We start from the raw sequence: 25,614 nt of genomic DNA, 5'->3' as shown, positions 1-25,614 counted from the left end.
GGACCTGGACCCGGATCCTCCCTGTCATCGGTTTAGAATCCTGTGGGTGTGTCTGGGCAGGTGACTCAGTAATGACACAGCAGTCAAGGCATGAGGAAGAATTCTGTTCTGCCCTTCTGCAAATCAGCTGGAGAATGCCAAGACAACTTCGAGTATCAATCTCGGTTTGTTTAATGCATTGTTCTCAAAATTTGACACTCAAAAATTTTGGAGGATCCCGAAGAACTTTGTTTATATGGATTATATCTACTCTTTGCTGTATAATCCAGCCTGTGTTAAAAATTTAACTGAGAAAATTTCAAAACACAAGACTGCACAAGCACATAACCCATTATTTGTCAGAGAAATATTGTCACATATGATACAACTTCCAGAAAATTTATGCGCACTCGTGAGAGAATGAGAATGAAAAAGACATAATATGTTAAAACTTTTATAAAAAGAGTTTTTAATTTTGCAGATTGCCTAGAAAAGTCTACGGGACCCACAGGGGTTCCCTTACTACACTTTGAGTACTGCTGGGGTACGGGATATAGGTTCTTTGAGCATCAAAGATGTGAAGATTCTAACAGAGCACCTGGAAGTTTGTTGAAGCTTTTGTTTTCTTTTTTAAAAAGATATTATTTATTTGACAGAGAGAGAGATCACAAGTAGGCAGAGAAAGAGGGGGAAGCAGACTCCCTGCTGAGCAGAGAGCCCAATTTGGGGCTTGATCCTAAAACCCTGAGATCATGACCTGAGCCAAAGGCAGAGGCTTAACTCACTGAGCCACCCAGGTGCCCCATGTTGAAGCTTTGATCAGCGGCAGGAAGAGTTCTCTTTTAAAAAATCCTTGGTAAGGGTCGCCTGGGTAGCTTAGTTGTTAGGCCTTCAGCTCCAGTCATGGTCCTGGGGTCCTGGGATCTAGCCCTGCATTGGGCTCCCTGCTCAGCCAGAAGCCTGCTTCTCTCTCTTCCACTCCATCTGCTTGTGTTCCCTCTCTCGCTGTGTCTCTCTGTCAAATAAATTAATAATATCTTTTAAAAATAATAATAAAATAAAAAATGCTTGAGGAGAGGATGAAAGTAACTTTCCTTTACCCTCTTAAGGTTCTGTTTTGGGGGTCTGCAAATTAAACTGACAAAAGCCACATTAACAGGAGAAAAGTCATACACATTGTATTTGATGTTAAGGTTTAATTTTTGTGTGCATGGAGGTCTTGTAGAAAAAAGTGAGACCCAAAGAAGTGGGTAGAACAGAAGCTTATACATGATTTTAACCAGTGGTGATAAATTGTGGAGAAATGATAATACAAAGGAAAAGGGGTTTGGGTTTCTGGGGCAGTAAATTGTGGTGAGGGAAATATATGGGGGACACTCATAGAAGATAAGGGTTATAATAGTAAGGTTTGCTTATGCAGACTCCTCTAGGTGCTGACCTTCTGTCTCCAGTGATAAGCCTTGTTCTTCTGGTATGGGAGATAGGAGGGGGAGCACCTTCACCAGCAACTGTTGGTCCTGCCTGTAGGCAGATAGGAGGAGGGCAAAGAGCTCTGTGTTTGCTGCTTAATTGCTTTCCACTCAAAGTAATCCTTATGCAAAAGGAGCGTATTTTAGGGTGGCATACTCTGATCCCCTTTGGTAACAATATTAATAGTAGTAACAGGCTATACTAGATACTGAGTTAGCAGTTTCTAAGATTCTGTCCTCTGGAAAGTTCTGGCAGCTCAGCTCTAACCTTCAGTAAGCCTGAGAATGTCCACTCCTAGGCCAAGCAGTCAGGGAAGGCCCACCTGCCATTACCAAGCCCAGTTGGCTGAGGCAGCCTTGTGGCGGATTGCGTGAGAGGCCAGGCTTCACTGGGGCAGCAGCAGAGGAAACCAAAGAGCCAAGGCCAATGGGGCCAAGAGAAGGGGCTAGAAAGAGCTGCCCATCCACCCCACTTCCCCCAAGCCAGGCTGCAAAATAGGACCCCTGGAGGTGAAAAAGAGCCAAGAGGCTGCTCTGTGGGCCTGGGGAGAAGAGGGTGCTGGGGAGGCTGCCCCAAGACAGAAGGCAACACCTCGGGGTACAGGTAGGAGGGAAAAGGGAGGCCTTGTGGGCTGGCGAGAGTGAGCAAGTGACTGGCTGGGCAATGAGCAGAGCTTCCTGGACACGACCAGCTCCAGGATATCAGACCCCAGGGAGGGAAAAGGACTTTTCTCCTGCAGGTTGTGGACTTCCATGACTTCCATTCTGTCTCTCTGCCTGTTAGCCTCTGCTCCCTGACCCTGCAGGTCTGGCTCCCTGTAGGGCCACTGCTTCGCACACAGGCCTAGCAATGCTTCAGTGCCAGTTCCCCTAGAAAGCGTCTCTGACCCTACCCAGTTCAAAGGAAGCCCCTTTCCTTCTGAGGTCCTGTAAACCTCTATTTAGCACTTAATTCTTCCTGCTTTATATCATAAATATGGACAGAGCCTGTTTCCACTAAATCGGGAACTCCTTAAGGGCAGGAGGCATCTTGTCTTACTAGCATTTGTCTACCCCTCCAGGACCTAGCCTTGTTCCTTGCCCATGGCAGGTTTTTAACTGATGTTCATGGAAATGACTTCTGCATATTACTTCTTCCCATCTTCTCTCGCTCCACAATCTCTTGGGAAAAAACTCCCACATCCTGTCCTGACCCTGAACTGCCAATCACTGCAGGGGTGAGAGCTGACCCAGTGGCAGGGGAGGGCAGAGGGAGCTTCAGGGGACATGTCCACACCAACGCTCTCTGGCCTCTCAGTGGGTTTCATGAGGCCCAACCTCCAAAGAGGGGACTTCTTTCTACCCATTCCTTCCCCTTTGCCTTACCCACTGTCCATTGCTGGCTCTTCTCACTCTGCCCCTAACCATGTCCACCTCAGGGATGGGAAAGTAGGGAGATGAAGTGGGTGCTGTCCCCCGCTGACCTGTTATTCATTCATTACACACATGCCTATCGAGCACTAGGCACTGTTCCAGGTGCGAGGACCCAGCAATGAAAGAGACAGGCAGACAGCCCACTTTGTGGTGTTCAAGAGCATTATCCCAGATAGGACTAGGACTTCTGAGAAATGTCAGAGACTGCTGAAGGCACTAGGCAAGGAAATTGAAAAGTCCAACGTGGTTTTAGAGATTATTGGCAATGAGAATGAAGTTTTGCTCACCTTTGATGTCTGATCATGACCATGCTTCCTTCCCAGGTATATGAACTGAATGGGACCATCCATAACCAAGAGTGGTCAGTGAGGACTTACAGAGAAGTGGCTTATATGTTTGCGAAAAAGCATCCTGGATTTATTGGAATCAAACTCATTTATTCAGATCGCAGGTGAGAGAGGACATGGGTGAAGTGCAGGGTTTGGGAGCATAGGATGCAGACAGAGCCTCTAGGAAGAGAGGGGAGGAGAGAGGGAAAAAGAGGGAGGCTGGCATCAGAGACCTACACCCTGTGCCAAAGAACCATGGACTCAGTGGGTACATTCATGCATGGGTGCAAACATCTACCTCTAAAGTCACTTCTAGTTCGAATCTTTGCCACTGAGCTTAAATGAAGACCTATGGCAATTTTCCTTATTAATTCTAGGCCCCATGTTGGCTTGGGATATGTTCTGGCCTATGTGTTCAGATAACTGGCTCATTTCCTTGTTTCAGTTTGCCTCTGGGGTTCTGCTTAATGTCATCCGTGGGTGATGGCTGTGTGCAAGGCCTTGACTGGTGACCCAACCCTGAGGGACCGCTATCTCAGAGTCTGTGTCCCACAGGAGCATGTATGTGGGACCTGGTAGCATGAACAAGGACCCACTCTTCCCCCAAGCAAGCACAGAAAGCTTTAAAGCTGAATTTTCCTATTGATTATACTGAAGGACAGCTGTTTCCTCCTGTCAGAGGGCCACCAGTCTGAGGCCTGTGACTGTGCACTGGGCTGGAGATGCGGGGTTCTCAAATGCAGACCACATGGAATCAGGACTCTCCTCCATTTGCTCAGCTTACCCTAGAGGCTGGGCTCTGGGGGGCAGTCAGACTCCTCCCCACCCCATCCCCGCTGAATCCCCTTCCCTCTTTGTGAGGGCTGGGAGTGGGGGCATGCATGAGCGGGAGCTAGTCATTCGGGATGGAGCTGGCAGGCTGGGGCCCCACTGGTTCCCCGCAGAGGCAACCTGGGAGCCGATGGCAGGAGGATGCGAGGGCTGGGCTGCAGCTGATCGTCTTCCCTTAGAGCTCTGCAGGAGAGGGAGTGAGCAATGTGGCGTAGGGGGCAAGAGAAATTTAGGCCCACAGAAATTTTGTCACTGAGGGACAAGTGAGCCAGCTGTTGTGCAGAGACCTTTGTCCTGTCACAGAAATGTACCAGACTTTTCCCTTCAGTGCTTCTGTTGTCTCGTTGTTTGCCTCATCCTTTTCCTGGACTGGAACAAAGAGGGTGCGAAGAGAAGACAGAAGTTCGGTCATAGGGTTTCTGGAGTGCCCAGGGCCTTGCTGAATTAATTGGGGGCAAAGGACCCATCATTGCCAGGTCCTGCTGACCTGATGGGGACTTGGTCATCTATTGCATTTCCTAGGTGCCCAGTGGACAGAGAGCCAGGCTCTGTACTGCACCCGCTTCCAGGAGCCATCCTCTCAGGGAGGCAGGGCAAGTTTTGGACAAGGCCTCTTTGCTTCATCCGAATGTAGATAATGAAGCATATGCCATGGGTCTTGCCTTTCAGACACTGTGGGTCATCCTGGAGCAAGCCAGAGTCCTCGATAGGGTTGAGTTTGAGTGAAGCATCTCTCAGAGGTAGCCCCTGGCAGGAGTCACGATGGTCTAGTCAGGAGAGGGTCACATGGGCGATGGGGAGTGGTTGCTGAGTACCCTGACCCGGCCCAGGTCCAAGCACTGGCAGAGCCACTCTGGGGTACACAGCAGCACCAACGCCAAGTCACGCTGTTGCCCCTGCTTCTCTCTCTCTCTCTCTCTCGCAGATTAAAAAATGTGTCCTTCATCATGAAATCCGTCCAAACAGCTATGATGCTTCGGGCCACATTCCCCAGGATGGTGGCAGGCTTTGACCTGGTAATGGACTGCATGACGAAGCTGTCTGAGAGCAGGGCCCTGCAGGCAGCTCTTCCCGTAGGCCTTGTTGGCTCCCATGGAAGCACTCTGTAGAGGCACAGGCCTGGCCAGAGTTTAGCACTGACCTTCTCTGGGGGCCTGTAGTCACAAGAGAAAGGGGAGCAGAAAGGGCCAGAAGGCTGAAAGGGGGAGTTGCAGAATAAGGAGAATTCAAGGAGGTTGGGCAGGAATGGTGGGCTTACTCCCATTCCCCTGCCCTCCGCCCTTTTTCTAGCCCACGTTGCCCACCCACGGTTGGCTCTTAAAACCAGAGCACATGGCAGGGGAGTGTAAGAGGAGGACTGGAAGCAGAGATGGGGCTAGCCTTGGGCAAAACTGTCCTCTGCCCCTCCACCAAATAAAATCCATCACCAGGTTCTGCCAGCCAGGGCACACTTCCCAGAGGACAACTCATTAAATCTTGTTAGGGAAGGTCAAGTAGTTTGAACTAACTGGCTAAAAGGTGCTCCTGACTCCCTCTTACAGAATCTGTACATTTTACCTGAGTCTATGCTTAAGCTCCTGTTTTCAGACCATCCAGAGCTCAGGAATGGATTTCAAAGACTGATTTTGTTTGGACCCGGGATGCCCTCCTGGGATCCCTGGGGGTTGCTCAAAGGGTCTGGCCTCTCCTGAATGGGGCAGAAGGCCCTCTCATCTCACCTCTTCCCTCTGCGTGCAGCACGGACAAAGGAGGCTGGGAAAGAGCACCTCTAGTATAGACCTTCCAGAACAGTCCCTACAAGGGCTGTAATGGACAAGCCCTAGAGGGAAATTAGGGTTGGAAGGGGGCTAGGTAGTTGTTCAAAGGGATCTACTCACAAGTTCCAGCTCTATTGCGAGCCTGCACTCCATTCTACTACGTTGAATATCCGTATTTGACTTATTATAAAAATGTGTCTTTGTCTGCCCCCCCCAACAAATTAAAATCAGCATTCTGAAGGAGATATGCTTGTTATCCTAAGGCGCACTTCCTCTTGGCACATAGCTACAAAGCCCTGGGGGTATGTGTGGTTTAGTTTGAGAAGTATAATTTTGTTGTAGTGACAGCTGAGGCATGGACCAAGCAGATGGCTCCATGTCCCCTCCTCTCTGTCCTGCAGGTGGGGCGTGAGGACACTGGCCATACCTTGTATGACTACAGGAAGGCTTTGATGATACCCACCTTGCAGGGCATTAAACTGCCTTACTTTTTCCATGCTGGAGAGACAGGTGAGCCATCTGAAGACAAGCAGAACAAAGGAGGTGATGGATAGGAGGGCGGCTCCTCATTCAAGAGAACTGATAGAATTCTGGGGCAGTATTAGTATTATTGATAGTCTTTTTGTGGCACTTGTTAATTTCATATGCATTATTTCACTTAATCCTAATGGCAACCCCTGGAGAAGGAATAACAATGATAATAACAGTATCTTTACATACATTCTTTCTTTCTTTCTTTCTTTTTTAAGATTTATTTATTTATTTTTTTGTTTGACAGAGATCACAAGCAGGCAGAGAGACAGGCAGATGGAGAAGGAGGGGAAGCAGGCTCTCTGCTGAGCAGAACCCCAATGCAGGGCTCCATCCCAGGATCCTGGGATCACGACCCGAGCTGAAAAGGCAGAGGCTTTAACCCACTGAGCCACCCAGGCGCCTCTATTTCTTTTTTCTTTTCTTAAAGATTTTATTTATTTATTTGACAGACCAAGATCACAAGTAGGCAGAGAGGCAGGCACAGAGAGAGGCAAAAGCAGGCTCCCTGCTGAGCAGAGAAGCCGACATGGGGCTCGATCCCAGGACCCCAGGATCATGACCTGAACTGAAGGCAGAGGCTTTAACCACTGAGCCACTTAGGTGCCCCTTCTTTTCTTTTCTTTTTTTTTTTTTTTAAGATTTTATTTATTTATTTGACAGAGAGAGTATGCAAGTAGGGAGAGCAGCAGGCAGAGGGGCAGGGAAAAGCAGGCCCCCTGAAGAGAAGGGAGCCCAATGTGGGGCTCGATCCCAGGACCCTGAGATCATGAACTGAGCCAAAGGCAGATGCTTAACCTACTGAGCCACATAGGTGCCCCACATGTATTATTTCTAATTTTCACCCTGGTCCTACTGGGAAGGTGTTTTTAATCCCTATTTTATTTTATTTAAAAGATTTATTTCTTTGGGTGGGAGAGGCAAAGGGAGAGGGAGAGAGAATCTCAAGCAGACTCCCCGCTGAATGCAGAGCTGGACAGCAGGTACCATCTCAAGACCCTGAGATCATGACCCTGAGATCATGACCTGAGCTGAAATCAAGAGTAGGGTGCTTATCCAACTGAGCCACCCAGGCACCCTTCCCATTTTATAGGTGAAAAGCCCAAGTCTCCAAACACAGAGTGGTTGGTCCAAAGGTAAGGAGCTGGTCATTAGTGGAGTTTAAATTTGAGCCCTTTCTGATGATCTCCATTTTATAATGAGCAAATTGTGCTTAAGAAATTAATGCACTCGTCCAAAGTCACACAGGAGTCTAGAACCAGGCCTGCACTAGTAGCTAGGAGGCTCTGTCCACACTTGTCAGTGCTGAACAGGAGACCCCACCCAGCTCAAGCTGTCCCCACTGCTATTGTTTCTGAAATGCCATTAGCCTAGCCACAGCTTTGTTCCCCAAAGCTCACTCTACAGGCTCATGGGTCATCTCTGAGACCTTCCCATTTTACAGTCCTTAAAATATGTAAACCCTAAGCCAAGGGAATCCCAGATCATGGCTGCAATTCCAGGTCAAAATGAAGATGTCAGGAGGAAAACTTGCTGCTGTGTCTCACCTGGTGTCCCTGAGTGCCTTAGGCACCTGTCATCCTTAGAAGTGAAGAGTAGTGGGGGCTTGAATTTCACAACCAGGCTCAACCCTTCGTTTATCACACCACCTCTCAGAGGAAGGGTCCGTGTGCATTAATCTCTTTTTCCCTGACATTTTAAGTCATTTGGATCCAATTTAGATCAGATTTGTAGGAGATTTGAAGAATTGTTTGTGGGGATGTGATAAGGGCTAGGGGTTGTTAACCGTTAAGAGCTTGTGGTCTAGTTGGAAAAACCATACTTACCTGTGTGAAATAATTTCAACAGTATGAAACACTGTACCAGGATCTAACCACATTCTAAGATGCATGGCCCTAAGAGAGGATTTTGCCAGGAGAAATACAGGGTATTAATACTATTACCAAGAGTCATGTTCTTATTTTTAAAAAGGAAGAGGGGCACCTGGGTGGCTCAGTGGGTTAAGCCTCTGCCTTCGGCTCAGGTCATGATCTCAGGGTTCTGGGATGGAGCCCTACATCGGGCTCTCTGCTCAGCAGGGAGCCTGCTTCCTCTTCTTTCTCTGCTTGCCTCTCTGCCTACTTGTGATCTCTATCTGTTAAGCAAATAAATAAAATTTAAAAAAAATTAAAAAAGAAGAGGGGTGCCTGTGTGGCTCAGTTGGTTAAGCATCTGCCTTTAGCTCAGGTCATGATCCCAGAGTCCTGGGATTGAGCCCCATGTTGGGCTCCCCACTCAGCGGAGCCTGCTTTTCCCTCGCCCTCTACCACTCCCCCTTCTCATGTGTTCTCTTTTTCTCTCAAATAAATAAATAAAATCTTTCAAAAAATTAAATAAAATAAAACAAAAGTGATCTGGGGTGCCTGGGTGGCTCAGTCAGTTAAGCACCTGCCTTTGGCTCAGGTCATGATCCTGGAGTCCCAAGATCGAGTCCTGCATCAGGCTCGCTGCTCAGTGGGCAGGGAGTCTGCTTCTCCCTTTCCCTCTTTTCTTCTCCTGGCTTATCCTCACTCTCTCTCTCTCAAATAAATAAATAAGTTATTCTTAAAAAGGATTTATTGGGGTGCCTGGGTGTCTCAATGGGTTAAAGCCTCTGCCTTCAGCTCATGTCATGATCCCAGGGTCCCGGAATTAAACCCCGAATCGGGCTCTCTGCTTAGCAGGGAGCCTGCTTCCCCCTCTCTCTCTCTGCCTGCCTCTCTGCCTACCTGTGATCTCTGTCTGTGAAATAAATAAATAAAATCTTTAAAAAAATAAAAAATAATTTAAAAAACCTAGAATTTTCATATTTTACATGTAGATCAGTTAGAATGCTTTTGGCTTCCAGGAATGGAATATGCACATTTAATAGGTTTTGCAACAAGGTCATCTATTTTGGATCGTCTGTTTTGGACCCCGAGATCATATTCTGAGCCAAAGGTAATCACTTAACTGACTGAGTCACCTATTATTTTACATAATAAGTGACCTCTGCTTTCCTCTTCAAATCCAGGGGTTCACTGTACTTGGTTGTCAGATAGTCAAGTTACATTTAGGTGTAACCAATTCAGTGAAGCAAGAATCAAGATATTTGCTCCAGGGCATCTCTTTTATCAGGGAAGAAGCCCAAGAGCTCTCCACCAATTACCTTCCATGCCAGCATTAGGACTATTCTAGCTGCAAGGGAAGCCAGCAGAGTCAGGACCTGTAATTTTCACCCTCCAAAGAAAGCCCTGCCGGCAAGAAAGATACAGTGGGGCTGGCTGGTAAATAAGCAGTACCTGCCACCACCTTGCTGGTCATTGTGATCTTGTAGTCGATGTTGCAGTTCGAATTGGTGAAGATACAAATTGAGTAGGTACATCCAAGTAATTATATGGAGAGTTTGCAACACATTATTGTAAAGATAATAAACAAAGTTCCCAAGAAATCGCTCTTGAAACAAACAAATGGAAAGAAAGAAGATAGACTGTGGAGTCAGACAGACCAAGGTTCGAAACCTAGTAATACTTAATTGAGTACACTCCTTCAATTTATAAAGTCTGTTTAAATTTCAACTTCCTCATCTGGTATATACATACATAAAATAAAGGCTTTTATTACCTTTTGCTAGCATTGTTACCAAGAAAATTGTGTGTGTGTTTGTGTGTGTGTGTGTGTGTGTGTGTGTGTGTGTGTGTATGTGCGCGCGCATGCACACTTGTGCATGCACATTTGTGTGTTCTTTTTCTTGCTTGGGGATTGGAAGTGTTTATCTGAGTATGGTCTATGGGCCAGATCCATTTGACTAAAAACTATCCCTTTCCCCCAGACTGGCAGGGTACTTCCATAGATAGAAATCTTCTGGATGCTCTAATACTGAACTCTACCAGGATTGGCCATGGATTTGCTTTGACCAAACACCCAGCAGTCTGGGCTGACTCCTGGAAGAAGAACATCCCCATGGAAGTCTGTCCCATCTCCAACCAGGTATGTGTGATCCATGCAACCAACCCTCCAATCTCAGCCTCTGTTCTGATTTCCCAAACTTTCCTGTATAATTTCTTGCTCCTCAGCTCACCTGTTTTTGGTATTCCTCCACTGTCTCACTCCGATTAGTAAGTTATTTAGGAATGGCCTCTTGCCTAACCCATTCATAACAATGAGGCAGCAGTGAGGGTCCCCAGTGGTGTGGAATTTTGGGCAAAGCTATAGACAAAGCTAAAGGGACAGTGAGGAAGCCTAGTGAAGTGGGAGGAGCTATGGGATACTGCTGTTTTCACAGTTGCTTGGGGTTCTTGTGTACCTGTCTATCTTCCTGTGTTCAGGAGAGCAGCTCTGAGCCAGACCAAGAGAGAGACCAAATGTTTGTGGTGGTAAAGAAACCTGGAAAAAATTAGGAAGAACACAAGGCCTGGCTCTATTTCTGTGTTGTGCCCAGAAGTCATTCCAGTAGTCAGGGATGATGAGGGTAAGAAAGGAGCTGGTTATCCTCAGGGTCTTGCCTCTCTTGGGACAGCTCTTTTTATGGTCAAAGTTTGTCCTCCTTTGCCTCTTATTGGCAGGTTCTGAAACTGGTGTCTGACTTGAGAAATCACCCTGCTGCTGTTCTGATGGCCACTGGGTACCCCATGGTGATCAGCTCTGATGACCCAGCTGTCTTTGGTGCCAAAGGCTTATCCTATGATTTCTATGAGGCCTTCATGGGCATTGGGGGAATGGCAGCTGATCTGAGGACCCTTAAACAGCTGGCTATGAACTCTATCAAGTGAGTATCTTGTGTACTTCCCAGATCCCCAACTCCCTCTTCTGCCCTATGACTTGTGTTTATCTCTCTTACAGTTTTGGGGAAGAGGTCTGGAAGGTTTTTTATGGTTTTTTGCTTGCTTGTTTGTTTGTTTTTTACATTGCCTCTGTTTCCTTATTGCTCTTGGACTGGGGAGAAATGTGCTCTGCAAACATCTGAGACCCCCTCAGCTTTTCCCTCAGCTTTTCTCTCCTGACCTGAGTGCCTTTTCTCTTGTAGGTTCAGCACCTTGTTGGATACTGAGAAAAAGGCTGCCATGAAAACCTGGGAGGAAAGATGGACTAAGTTTGTAGCCAACCTGGCTAGGAGGCCAAAGTGAGAAGATAGCCATTTATTACCCTGTTCCTCTGCTTCCCTCTGCAAGCTGTTTTCACCTTCTATCATTCATTCTTGAACCCACTCCAGTATAGTTTCTACCTCCATTTCTTTTTTATTTTATTTTATTTGATGGGGTGGGTGGGGGGGGCACAAGCAGAGGGAGTAGGAGAGGGAGAAGCAGGCTTCCCACTGAGCAGGGAACCCGATGTGGGACTCCATCCTAGGACCCTGGGATCATGACCTGAGACGAAGGCAGACACTTAACGACTGAGCCCCCCAAGTGCCCCTCTACCTCCATTTCTTTATCAAAACTGACTTGTCATCAATGGTCTCTACATTGCTTGACCTCTCAGAAACACTCAAACAGTCTACCAAACTAATCTTTTTGAAATATTCTTTTCTCTCAACCTCAGTGACATCAACTCTTTTGGTTTCTCCTTTCTCTCTGGCAGTTGCTCCCAGGGTCCCTTTTCCAGATGCTCTTCTCTCTCAGATCTCTGTGTTGCATTTCCTTGGGGCTTAGTTTTGCCTCTCCTCTGTTATGTCTCTGCTTCTCTCTTCTTCTCTCTCACTCTATAGTCTTTTCCTAGATAGTCTCATCCACTCCTTCGCTTTTAAATACCATTTATTTGCTGATGATTCCCAATATATTTATTCACTTGGAAGGGTCACAAGAATTTCAGAAACCTACTGTGTGCAATTCTGAATTCACAATCTCTTCCCTTTCAACTTTTTCCTGGACTTTCTCATCTTGGTAAATGGGACCTCCTTCCATTCCACCCAGCTTCTCTACGTAGAATTTTTCAGTGAATTTCTTGATACTGTTCTCTCCACTTGGTCCCTACATCCAAATGTATCTTGAATCCTCCACGTATCTCTATCTCTATTGCTATTGGCTGAGTTCAAGCCACTATCACTTCTTGTCTGAGTTATAATAGCCTCTTAATTGATCTCTTCTTTCTTTTCTTTCTTTCTTTTTTTTTTTTTTTTTTGCCTTCTTCCTTTCATTTTTTGCAAAGCAATGACTTTTTTTTTTTTTTTTAAGATTTTATTTAGGGGCACCTGGGTGGCTCAGTGGGTTAAGCCGCTGCCTTCGGCTCAGGTCATGATCTCAGGGTCCTGGGATCGAGCCCCGCATCGGGCTCTCTGCTCAGCAGGGAGCCTGCTTCCCCCTCTCTCTCTCTCTCTGCCTGCCTCTCCATCTACTTGTGATTTCTCTCTGTAAAATAAATAAATAAAATCTTTAAAAAAAAAAAAAAGATTTTATTTATTTGACAGAGATCACAGGTAGGGAGAGAGGCAGGCAGAGAGAGAGGAGGAAGCAGGCTCCCTGCTGAGCAGAAAGCCTGACTCAGGCTCGATCCCAGGACTCTGGGATCATGACCTGATCCAAAGGCAGAGGCTTTAACCCACTGAGCCACCCAAGAGCCCCCAGAGCAATGACTTTTTAAAAATTAAATTAAATCACCTTACTCCATTGCTTACAAGTCAGTGCACTTATGAAAATTCAAATGTTTCAGCAGGGCACATAGCTTCCTTTTTAACCTGAATCCCTTCCAGCATCATCCTACTCCGGTCCCTCTGATTGTACCAGATTCTGGCCACACTGGTCCTTTGTTTCTCAAATATCTTGAACTCTATGCTGCATCAGAGTCTTCTCCCATTCTCTCTGCCTGGGATATTCTTTCTTTCCACTTTGTCTAACTAACTCCTGCTCATCCTTCAGGGTTCACCTTTAATGTCACTGTCTCAGAGAAGTTTTCTAGACCCCTAACATATTAATATCTCTCATGGCACCTTGCTTTTCCCCTTCATGACTCTTACTGTAATTTGTAATTATATATTTATTTCTGTGTTTATAGTCTCCCTCCCTTAGACTGTAAACTCTGTGTAGGCAGGTACTAATGATTGTTTCATGCACACTGTGAACCCAGAGCCTAGCTCCATGCCCCAAACCTGGTCAGTACTCAATAAAAGATAAGTTGAATGAAATGGGTATAACTTGTAGGTATTGAGCTGGTTGCTTAAGCAGGAGGGAACAAAGCCAAGGCTCCCCTAAGAAAAGACCTCATGTGATCAAATTCTGGCACCTGGCCTGGTCTTCAGGAGAAGGAAAGCAAGACGCCAGCCTTGTCTTTACTTGACTAAAGGAGGTGAAGGAGGATGAAAGAATTCCTTAGATGTTGCAGGGGGATTCAAATGTCTTCTCATCCATCACCCATCACCTGCACCTGAGCTAAAAGGCAGCAGCCCACTGTCTCTTCATGAGTGGTTTATCACTGTTTGGTTCATGACACTGGAAAGAGTCTTGCTGATTAGGGATCCTCAACCACAGGCTCGTACCCAGATGGTACAAGATGATTTTTAAGATCCTGTCTAATTCTGACAGTCTTTGATTTATTGCCTTAGCCAATCCCATAATATAGGTCCCAACTCAGCTGACTTAAATTTAATAAATGGTGAAAGTGGAACGTAGCAGAATGGACTTCTGCAGCAAGTTGTCATGACTTAGAGTTCTCCCAGGAGTGTAAGGTCTCTGGCCTGGGCTTGGTGTGATCTCTGATTTGGCAAATTAAACCAGCTACTATTCTTGTCTTCATGCCTGGTTCAAGAGGCCAAGTCCTAACAGTGAACTAGAAACATCAACAGAACCAGATGCTAAGTTATGAAGATCTGAGAAACAGGTTGTAACCCCCTTGGAACTAAGTAATATTTCTGCCAGGAGTTGAGTCGTTAAATCTGATTTCACTTATTCCTCCTGTAGGACTTCCCAGAAGTTACCCTGACATATGTTTTTGGGGAGAACTCGTGTGTTAATTGAATTTTTGTAAATGAAATCATGCTGCACCTGGGGCCTTGCTACTTATTTAACGGAAATCTGAAGCAAAACCTTCTGTTAAACATATTTTGTAATTTGAATTATATAGTCTATATTTATTTATTTATTGGAATAAGGTTAAATGGTTTTTCCTTCTTTGTCAGGTGAATTGTCTGGTCTGGAAAAACGTAATGGCCAGGGACACCAAGAGTCCCTGACATGCCAGGCTTATTGTATAAGTCCCTATTATCTGGCCCCTGATGAATGCCCCAGTCTAGCTCCATCCTGGAACTTTTCATCAGCTGGCATAGCTCCCAGGGAAGGACAGGGAGACTTCTCAAACTGAGGGAATGTTGTTGGAGATGCAAATCATCCTGTTTCCCAGCAGGTGAGAATTTGGGATCCAGCCTTAGGGAAAACCATGGAACATTTTTCTTTTTATCTTGAAGTAATGAAGGTTTCAACCTTCAGAAAACTCACAACAATAGTACAAAGAACTCTAACATACTCCTTGTCTAGGTTCGCCAATTATTGACATTTACAACATTTGCTATACCCTTCTCTCTGCATATATATCTGTATCTCTTGTTTTAAAATTAACATATAATGTATTATTTGTTTCAGGGGTGCAGGTCTGTGATTCATCAGTCTTACACAATTCACAGCACTGTCCCCATAGCGCATACCCTCCCCAGTGTCCATCACACAGCCACCCCCTCCCTCCTACCCCCCAAGCAGCCCTCAGTTTGTTTCCTGAGATTAAGTCTCTTATGGTTTGTCTCTGTATCTCTTTCAATGTCTGCATAATAGATCCTATTTTTTCTAACCAATTGAGACCTAAGATAGCATTATGACCCATTACTTGTAAACACTGCCATGCACATTTACCAAAGATGGTGTCATTCTCCTATGTAATCACAGTATAACCACCCAAAGTAGGAAATTAACATTGATTAGATAATACCATCCGGCTCTGGCCCTTCTGGGCATATTTCTTTTCTGGCCCAGAAAGATCTTAAAGACTGAACCCAGGATCACATATTACACTTAGTTTTGCTCTCTCTTGTCTCTCTACTCTGGGACAGTTCATCAGTCTTCCTTGTCTTTTGTGACCTTGACATTTTTGAAGAGTACAAACAATTATTTGGTAGAGTGTGTCTCATTTCACGTCTATGTAATGTTTCCTTCTGAAGAGATTCCAATTTATACATTTTCAGGGGAAAGGCCTCAGAAGGGATGCTTTGTGCATCACATGGGGCGGGGGTGGGAGGTGGGGCAGGGCACATGGATCATGGCCTGCTGGAGGCCGTCTGCACTAGCAAGCAACAAATAGTCACCTGCTGTGAAACCAACGGTGGTCTGAAATCGGTCTTTGTGGCATTTTGAATAACTTTTTTTTTTTTTTAAGATTTTATTTATTTGACAGAGAATACAAGCAGTGGGAGTGGGAGAGGGAGAAGCAGGCTCCCCGTCAAGCAGGGAACTCCATGTGGGACTCCATCCCAGGGCCCTGGGATCATGACTTGAACCAAAGGCAGACAATGACTGAGCCACCCAGGCACCCCTATAACTGTTTTTTGTTTCTTTTTTTTAAATGTTAGCTCTATCACTAGGGTCCATGGATTCTGATTCTTTTCAATGGACTCTACTCGAACACTATCATTATTTCTTTTAAGATGCTCACACTGTTCCAGCTTAACTCTGTTAAGCTGGCTCCTGTGACTGATAAATTCTTAAAATTTTTGAGAACTTCCTTATTTTTTGACACAATTAAATATCCTACGTTCATTTGTACTTTCCTCATCTCATACTGGACATGAGCTCTTCTCCAAAGAACTCTGGTTCCTTGGTTAGAAAACCTTGACCTGGGCGCCTGGGTGGCTCAGTGGGTTAAGCCGCTGCCTTCGGCTCGGGTCATGATCTCAGGGTCCTGGGATCGAGTGCCACATCGGGCTCTCTGCTCAGCAGGGAGCCTGTTTCCTCCTCTCTCTCTCTGCCTGCCTCTCTGCCTACTTGTGATCTCTCTCTGTCAAATAAATAAATAAAATCTTTAAAAAAAAAAAAAAAAAAAAGAAAACCTTGACCTGAGCATTAGATGTGCTGCTGTGTGTATAAACATACATAAATGTAATTTATATATGTGCATATGTGACTGTAACTTATATTGTTAAAAAGAAAACCACACTCCCAAAATGATGTCACTTAGGATAAGTTACCAAACTGGGGCCTAATACCTAATCTAACCGCATTTTCAATGCCCCCCCCAACCCTGGAAATGTAAGTCTTAACTGGTCAGTCAGGAATTTTCTAATCAGTACCAGTAAGATAATCTACCACACAGGCCCTCTCCATCTCCCAAAGATGAGGTCATCCACCTAATAAGAGCCTATGCCCTTCACCCTAAGGGGAGATGACCTTGCCTGGACTTATCTTTTCTTTTGCTAATAACTTCTTACCCCATCACCCCACTGTCGTTCCTTTTTTTTTTTTTTTTTGAAGATTTTATTTATTTATTTGACAGAGACACAGACAGAGAGGGAACACAAGCAGGGGAAGCAGGAGAGGGAGAAGTAGGCTTCGGGCTGAGCAGGGAGTCTGATGTGGGGCTCCATCCCAGGACCCCAGGATCATGACCTAAACCCAAGGCAGCTGCTTAACTACTGAACCATTCAGGTGCCGTTTACCTTGCCCCCACCCCTGCGTACCTTGCCCCCACCCCTGTCACCCCCTTTCCTATGAAAACCTTCCATTTTATAGGGCTCTTCTACTTGCTAGTTGGGATACTGCCTGATTCTGTGAGTCACTTAATAAAGCCAATTAGATCTTTGTATTTACTCAGTTGAATTTTTGTTTGTTAACTGTATATATTAGAACACATATATTTACACATATACATTAATATCTATTTCCAAATTTATCTATGTATATTAAAAAACCATGAGTTTGCAGGGTGCCTGGTTGACTCAGTTGGTAGAGCCTGTGACTCTTGATCTTGGGATCATGAATTCAAGCCCCATGTTGGACCTGGAGCTTACTTTAAAAAAGTGAACAAACATAAGTTTACACCCGTATCTCCCATTCCATTCAATACCATGGGTTTATTCCAGCCTCAGCTCTTCCCATATCTAACTCTGTTCCCCAGCTGTGAGAAACCTGACTCCTGCTACCCCCGATGCATCTTCCTAGTTCCTGATTCCCTGGGCATGTGGTCCCTCCTTACCTCCCACTAACACCGATTCCTCTGGCCCTGCAGGTCCCTCTGGTTCATGGGAAGGGAGGGGATGAACTCAGGGAAGGGAAGAGAAATGAGGGGAAGGGGAGAGGAGGGGAAGGGAGGGGAGGAAAGGGGAAAAGATTAGGAAGAAGGAGAGAAGCAGGCAGGCCTTGTAGAGTTTGAAGAGATCTCTAGAAGGGAACAGATTCACTGGTGGTACTGAAGCTCTCCTTTCAGGGCCTTGCACATGCATGGACCTCTTCTAAGAGAACCCATGGAGTAGTAATTTAAAATATTTTTTCTTAAAAAAATAAAAAATTAAAAAAAATACTTTAAGAGGGTCCTTCAAATATGTATAAGCCTCAGGGTTCCACAAAATCTGGATCTGGGTCTTGCTCTAGCTCAGCTCTTCATCTGGAAGATTCAGTTTGTTAAGTGTACCTTCGGCTCAGGTCATAATCGCCAGGGCGCTGGGATTGAGCCCCAAGGCAGGGTCCCTGCTCAGTGGGGAGCCTGCTTCTCCCTCTCCCTCTGTGATCTCTCTCACAAACAAACAAACAAACAATTTTTTTTAAAAGAAGATTTTATTTATTTGACAGACAGAGATCACAAGTAAGCAGAGAGGCAGGCAGAGAGGGAGGGAAGCAGGCTCCCCGCTGAGCAGAGAGCCTGATGCGGGGCTTGATCCCAGGACCCTGGGACCAAGACCTGAGCCAAAAGCAGAGGCTTTAACCCACTGAGCCACCCAGGCGCCCCCAAACAAGTTTTTTTAAAAAAAGGAAAACAAGGGGAATGTATGTTGGCTGATAAGACTAGCAAACTGGAGATAAGTGTTACAGGGTCTCCACTTGGAAGGGATCCTGAAAGCTATGTAAACCATAGCCGCTTCTGGAAGAGCCACCCAAAGAATCAGGAAGATGTGCCTGCTTGATTTTTAAAGCTCACCAGAACAGAATTCTGTAAACTGCCCCAGCCACCCAGTCCAGAATCACAGAGTGTCCCTTTCCACAAGTTTGAGATTTTGTGTGACTGCTGGGATCCTTGCCTCTCCCAAGACTCCGTCATTGGGGAACTGGATATATAGAACTGTATCCACAGACCAACAGTAATTTAGCATGCTGGCTTATAAATATTGTTTCCCATACGTAGTATGTTCTTTATATAGTAGTTACCCTAAAAATGACTTAACCTTCTTGGTCCTTTCTTCTCTGTGCAGAAAGGGGGTAAATGGAAGGGGGTGGCTGGCAGAGCTGTTGGGGTATCTGGGAGCCCAGTGGGGACAGGGAGCAGTTTCCAGCTGGCTTTCCGGGGATGGGGGCCACATCCTGAGTACTCAATGCTTACATGTAATGGTGTGCAGGGTGAGGACCAGAGCTGCTGCGTTTCAGTGTATCTCAGCTTTCAGCCGAAAACCTCTTCCTCCTCCACCTTCAGGGTGGCCTGGATCCAGTCCAAAGGGACCTTGCCTGGGGACTGGCCAGAGATCATACGTAAGGCAGATGAGGTCTGTCCTGGTCCAGCCAGATCTTCCCAGGACTAAGGCCCTTCTGGGGCAGGGAAGGGTAGAAGACTGGAATTTTTAGAGTCATCGCATACTGGAGCTGGGAGAGGCCTAAAGATCATCTTATCTAACTCTGTGTTAACAGAGGACTCACTTAAGGCCCAGAGAGGGTAAACAACTCTCTCAAGGTCACACAGTAGGTAACAGCAGGTTTCTAGATTCTTAGGTCGGGGTTCATACTACAACACAGGGCTGTTCTCTCTTCTTGTCTGAGGCACCTCTCAGTAACAGGTTTCCAGAAACTCCTGGCAGGCCTAGGTCAGTTCTCGACTCAGAGGGTGGAATTGGGCAACTGCAGCCTCCAACTCACCCTCAGACAAACTCTCCACCATTCCCTTTGCTTGATGAGGACAGAACCATTAGCCCTACTGGGAGCAGTGATCTTCCTCCTGGGACAGGCTGACCCCTCTTGTGACCCCTGGCTCTCCTTTGGCCGAGTTCCAGTCCCGGAAACCTGCTCAATTTCCTGTCCCCTACCAGGAGAAATGGATCCTTGGCGTCTAGGGCCTTCTCTTTGTCGGGTTTGTCCAGGGTTTGTCCCTGGGAAGGCAGAACTCAGGTCCTGGGAATCTCCGCCAGCCCCCACCCTCACCGCTCCCCAGCTTGCAGACAGCTGTGGTCCTCGGAGGCCCCCATGACTGCCATTTAGTGGGAAATGGCCCGAGACCGAAGCATGTGGAAAGCAAATGGCGATTAGTGTGAGACTGAGGATGGGAAGAAGGACCTTTCCTGGCGGGAACCTCGTTCTCTTCACCTGTGGCAAGGGGCAGGCTGACTGCGGCGTGCTGCTGACCCCTGGTGGCCACCCGCGGGACCAAAGAAATTTCTCCCGCAGCTCCATTCTCCTTTTCGTTCCCTTATCCTCTGCTGTCGCCTCCTGTCACTGCTGGGAGTAACACTTAAGACAATATGTAACATTTAATAATAATACTTTCTGATTGTAAAACATGCTTGTAGTAGCGAAATTTGTAAACTCCAAAAAGTAGAGATGAAACAAAAATTAACCATTTGGGGGCACCTGACTGGCTCAGTCAGAGGAGTGTGGATTCTTGATTTCTGGGTTCTGGGTTTGATCCCCAAGTGGGGTGTAGAGATTACTTAAATAAATGAAACTATTTTTTAAAAGATTTTATTTATTTATTTGACAGACAGAGAGAGAGAGAGAGCACACCAGCAGGCAGAGCAGCAGGCAGAGGGAGAGAGAGAAGCAGATTCCCTGTGGAACAAGGAGCCTGATGCGGGGCTGGATCTCAGGATCCTGAGATCATAACCTGAGCCAAAGGCAGCCACTTAACCCACTGAGCCACACAGGTAGCTCTACAGTTACTATTTTGCTCCATTCCCTACCCACAGTATAATAGTCCTCAAGGTCTCATCCCAGTTCCCTTCTTCTGCCTTACCTCTTGCCACTACTTTCCTCATATGCTTTGCTTTTAGCTGCCTCATTTTCCCCTCCCAGGTAGAAACGTCTGCTCTTGACTTTGGGCCATCCTGTATGTACAAATTTAGAGCACATAGTATAGGATGAGGGGGTAGTGCCATAATAATTTTAAAATTGTATTATATTTATTTATTAAAATATTTTATTTCTTTATTTGACAGAGAGAGTGAGTGAGCACAAGCAAGGGGAGCAGCAGAGTGAGAGGGAGAAGCAGGCTCTCCACTGATCAGGGAGCCCCAAGCAGGGCTCTATCCCAGGACCATGAGCAGAGCCAAAGGCAGACGCCCAACCAACTGAGCATCCCAGGCGCCCCTAAATTTTATTGTATTTAAAATAAAAATTTTGAATAGTATACAATCATATTTTTAAAAAGAAAAAAATATGTGATAAGAACAGATTGGAAAGCCTTACGTCCATCCCAACTTCACCCCTTCCTCTTTCGCCCCCCACCTATTTTTCCCACAATAATTAGTAGTTTCTCGTGTTTCTTTATGCAAAATAAACGACTGCAAATATGAATGTTCTGTTTTCCCTTTTCTGATACAAAAGACAGCATATTATGCATACTGTTCTGGATTTTGGTTTTTTTATTTAACAGTATGCCCTGGGAATCTTTCCATTTTGGGTTACAGAGAGTACTTCCTTTTTCTAACTCAGTGTTTCATTGTGGTAACATGCCATAGTTAACAAAGCCCCAACAAGTTGGCATCTGGATAGCCTTCAAATATCCTTTATTATAAACACTGTTGCACTAGATTAAGTACCTGCTTTATTTGATGAATGAAGAAGAGGCCAAGTACCAAGAGCCTTGCAGACACTTCCCTGGGTTTATAGACTTGTGTCTTTCCGGATTCCTCCATGATGGCAGCTCAGGTGAGGCCCAGAGAAGGTGCTGTCATCACCTGTGCACTGGCTGATGGGAAGCAGGGTCTTCCTTTATAGGTCACAGGCTTGGTCCACGTAGATTAGAAATAGAAATGGAAAAAAGAACAATGTGCCAATGATATTTTTAAGGAACAATAAGGAATCACTTTCTTTACCTTTTCCTTTTCTCTTCTTTCTTTTCTTTCTTTCTTTCTTCCTTCCTTCCTTTCTTCTTTCTTTTTCTTTAAGATTTATTTATTTGAGAGAGAGAGAAAGAGAGAGAATGCCATTGGAGAGGGGCAGAGGGAGAGGGGGAGAGAATTTGAAGCAGCCTCCTCACTGAGCCTAGATCCTAACATGGGGCTCAAGCTCAGGACCCTGAGATCATGACCTGAGTCAAAACCAAGAGTCCCACGCTCAACTGACTGTGCTCCAATTTTCTTTTCTATCAGACACAATTTTCTGTAGTACATAAGGGACTTTTGCAACACTGACTGTTCTGTAAAAGGGGTGGAGGGCTCAAGGAGTCGATGCCTTCTAGACTGTGAGCTCTGGTAATGGCCTTTTCCTGAAACTCTTTCTTTGCTTCCTTCAATCATCTCCTGATGCTTGGAGCTCATCTAAGTTTCCAGACCTCATTCAGAAAAGTCCTGCCCTCCTTTACTCTTGAATAACTCACCTTGGGCTGAGAACAGAGTGCTGGTGCTCTAGCTCTAGTTCTGCCTCTATTCCCATTGTGTGTGTGTGTGTGTGTGTTCGCAAGCATTGTCACTAGAGGGTCTGGGCTGGGTGTTTTCTTAGGAACCTTTCTGGCTCTGATATTCTCTTCTTCATTGCTCTTCAGGAAAAGTTAACACTATAGGGAGAAACCACAGTCTATAGGAAGGCAATGGGCACAACGAATAAAGGGAGATATCATCCTTTTTTTAAAAAAGATTTTATTTATTTATTTGACAGAAAGAGAGAGAGAGAGACAGTGAGAGAAGGAACATAAGCAGGGGGAGTGGGAGACGGAGAACAGGGAGCCCGATGCGGGGCTCAATCCCAGGACCCTGGGATCATGACCTGAGCCAAAGGCAGATGTTTAATGACTGAGCCACCCAGGCACCCCAATAAATAAAATCATTTAAAAAACCCCAGACCCTGAGTTAATCTTGGAAAGAAACATGGTGAGGGCAAGTTGGGCAACCATAGGACCTGGTGGTCTTGGATGAAGGCCTACTCCTTCTCTTCTGCTCTGTTTCAGGAGTAATATGGCAGAGACTGATGTTATCCCGTGGTCTATGTTACCCCTTTATACTTAGAAATAAAGATTTCTTTTTAAAATAAATAATAAATAAACTATTGGGACTGCATAAAAATAAAAAGCTTCTGCTGAGCAAAGAAAATTAGAATCAACAAACCTACTGAGTGGGAGAAGGTGTTTGTAAATGACATATCTGATAAAGGCTTAGTATCCAAAATATATATATATTTTTTAAAGATTTTATTTATTTATTTGACAGACAGAGATCACAAGTAGGCACAGAGGCTGGCAGAGAGGAGGAAGCAGGCTCCCCGCAGAGCAGAGAGCCCGATGTGGGGCTCGATCCCAGGACCTGAGATCATGACCCGAGCCGAAGGCAGCGGCTTAACCCACTGAGCCACCCAGGCGCCCCAGTATCCAAAATATTAAAGAACTTAATACAACTCAACACCAAAAACCCAAATAATCCCATTAAAAATGGACAGGAGATGTGAACCAATCTCCAGAAGAAGACATCCAGATGGCCGACGACACATGAAAAGATGATCAACATTTCTCATCGTTAGGAAATGCAGATCTATACTACAATATCACCTCACACCTGTCAGAATGAGTACAATTAACAATACAAGAAACAAGTGTTGGTAAGGATGTGGAGAAAAAGGAACCCTTGTGCGCTGTTGGTGGGAATGCAACTGGTGCAGCCACTGTGGAAAACAGTACAGAAAGGGACAACCAGGTGGCTCAGTTGGGTTAAGCATCTGCCTTTGGCTCAGGTCATGATGCTGACCTGATTAAAAAATATTTATTTTATTTTTTTTTTAAAGATTTATTTACTTATTTATTTATTTTTGAGAGCTTGAGAGATAGTGAGAAAGAGCACTAACAGGGTAGGAGGGAGAAGCAGGCTCCTGGCTGAGCCTGGAACTGGAGGTAGAGCTTGATCCCAGGGCTCTGGGATCATGACCTGAGCTGAAGGCAGATGCTTAACTGACTGAGCCATCCAGACGCTCCAGCAATAGTTCATTTTTGTTTTTGTTTCCCTTGCCCCAGAAGACCTATCTAGAAAAATACTGCTACTGCTGATGTCAGAGAAATTACTGCCTACACTTTCTTCTAGGATTTTTATGGTTTCAGATCTCACATTTAGATCTTTAATCCATTTTGAGTTGATTTTTGTATATAGTGTAAGAAAATGGTCCAGTTTTGGGGCAACTGGGTGGCTCAGTAGGTTGTCTGCCTTTGACTCAGGTCATGATCCCAGTGTCCTGGGATTGAGCCCCACCAAGGGCTCTCCACTCATTGGGGAGCCTACTTTTCCCTCTCCCTCTGCCTGCTGCTCTGCCTAGTTGTGGTCTCTGTCAAATAAATAAAATTTAAAAAAAGAAAGAAAACGGTCCATTTTCATTCTTTTGCTTGTTGCTGTCCAGTTTCCCCAGCACCATTTGTTGAAGAGATTTTCTTTTTCCCATTGGATATTCTTTCCTGCTTTATCAAAGATTAATTGGCCATGTAATTGTGAGTTTATGTCTGGACTGTCTATTCTGTTTTATTGTGTCCACTTTTGTGCCAATACCATACTGTTTTGGTTACTGCCCTTTGTAGTATATCTTGAAATCTGAGACTGTGATACTTCCTGGTTTATTTTCTTTCCAGATCGCTTTGGCTATTCAGGATCAGAGTCTAGGGATTAAACTCTGCTTTGGGCTCCCTGCTCAGCAGGGGTCTGCTTCTCCCTCTGTCCTTCATCCTGCTCATGCTCTCTTTCAAATAAATAAATAAAATATATTTAAAAATTTTTTTTTATTTATTTGACAGAGAGAGCATAAGCAGAGGGAGAAGCAGCCAGAGGGAGAGAAAAAAGCAGACTTCCCACTGAGCAAGGAGCCTGATACAGGGCTTGATTCCGGGACTCTGGGATGTGACCTGAGCCAAAAGGAGACACTCAACCAACTGAGCCACCCAGGCACCCCTTGGTGGAGTCTTTAGTGTTTCCTGTATATAGTATCATATCATCTGCATATAGCGAAAGTTTTACTTTTCTTCTTACCAATTTGGATACCTTTTATTTCTTTTTGTTATCTATTTGCTGTGGCTAGGACTTCCAGTACTACATTGAATGAAAGTGGTAAGTGGACATTCTTGTCTTGTTCCTGATCTTAGGGGAAAATCTCTCTTTTTTTCACATTGTGAATGATGTTCACTGTGGGTTTTTCATATATGGTTCTTTTTATGTTGCAGTATGGTCCCTCTAAACCTACTTTGTTGAAAGTTTTTAGCATGAATAGATGTGCTACTTTGTCAAATGTTTTTTTCTGCATCTCTTGAAATGTCACTTTTTTTTTTTATCCTTTCTCTTATTGACATAATGTATCACACAAATGCACTTGCAAACATCAAACCACCCTCCCATCCCAAGAATAAATCCCACTCAACTGTGGCGAATGAGTTTTTTTAAAGTATTGTTGGATTCAATTTGCTAGTATTTTGTTGAGGAGTTTCACATCTATAGTCTTCAGGGATATTGGCATGTAGTCCTGTCCTGTCCTGTCCTGTCCTTTTCTTCCCCTCCCCTTCCCCTCCTCCTTCCTTCCTTCCTTTTTTTCTTTCTTTCTTTCTTTCTTTCTTTCTTTCTTTCTTTCTTTCTTTCTTTCTTTCTCTCGTGTCTCTATCTGATTTTGGTGTCAGGATAATACTGGCCTCTAGAGTAAATTTGGAAGTTATCCTTCCTCTTCTATTTTTTGGAATATTTTGAGAAATCTGGCAAATACATTTATGGCCATTACTTTAAGTCATCTGTCAGGCATATTACTTACCTTTGTTTCATTTACTCTCTTGTGATTTTGTCCTGTTCTTTCCTTTGGGATATATTCCTCTGTTTCCTCATTTTATCTAACTCTCTGTGTCTGTTTCTGTGTGTTAGGAAAGTCATCTATGTCTTCTGCTCTTGGAAGTAGTGGCCTTGTGAAGAAGTCTTATGTTCATAAACTGGCGCTTCAGGGGTGTTTCCTGTGTTTGTTGTGTGTACCCTGCTGTGTG

The 25,614-nt window shown here is 45.2% G+C and overlaps 1 protein-coding gene across 10 annotated transcripts in view; it reads left to right on the top strand.

Annotated features, from left to right (window-relative positions):
- Positions 1-25,015, top strand: part of ADA2 (adenosine deaminase 2) — a 45,311-nt gene extending 20,296 nt beyond the window's left edge. For 3 of the 10 annotated variants that reach the window (XM_059403922.1, XM_059403918.1, XM_059403921.1), the window contains 8 exons: positions 3,185-3,312; positions 4,947-5,037; positions 6,180-6,288; positions 10,139-10,296; positions 10,872-11,074; positions 11,333-11,428; positions 20,177-20,335; positions 20,627-20,978. In XM_059403922.1, coding sequence (XP_059259905.1) covers positions 3,185-3,312; positions 4,947-5,037; positions 6,180-6,288; positions 10,139-10,296; positions 10,872-11,074; positions 11,333-11,428; positions 20,177-20,294 — 903 coding nt within the window. In that variant the 3' untranslated portion in view covers positions 20,295-20,335; positions 20,627-20,978. Of the gene's footprint in view, positions 1-3,184; positions 3,313-4,946; positions 5,038-6,179; positions 6,289-10,138; positions 10,297-10,871; positions 11,075-11,332; positions 15,094-20,172; positions 20,336-20,626; positions 20,979-22,834; positions 23,259-24,393 lie in introns of those variants that run through there. The other 7 variants (XR_009404882.1, XR_009404881.1, XM_059403920.1 and 4 more) reach the window with 7 other exon arrangements.
- The last annotated feature ends 599 nt before the right edge of the window (positions 25,016-25,614 follow it).

The sequence above is a fragment of the Mustela nigripes genome, chromosome 6, assembly GCF_022355385.1.
Source record: "Mustela nigripes isolate SB6536 chromosome 6, MUSNIG.SB6536, whole genome shotgun sequence".
NCBI classification, from domain to species: Eukaryota; Metazoa; Chordata; class Mammalia; order Carnivora; family Mustelidae; genus Mustela; species Mustela nigripes.
The sequence above is the reverse complement of the archived record's forward strand: the minus strand, read 5'-3'. Positions and strand labels throughout refer to the sequence as shown.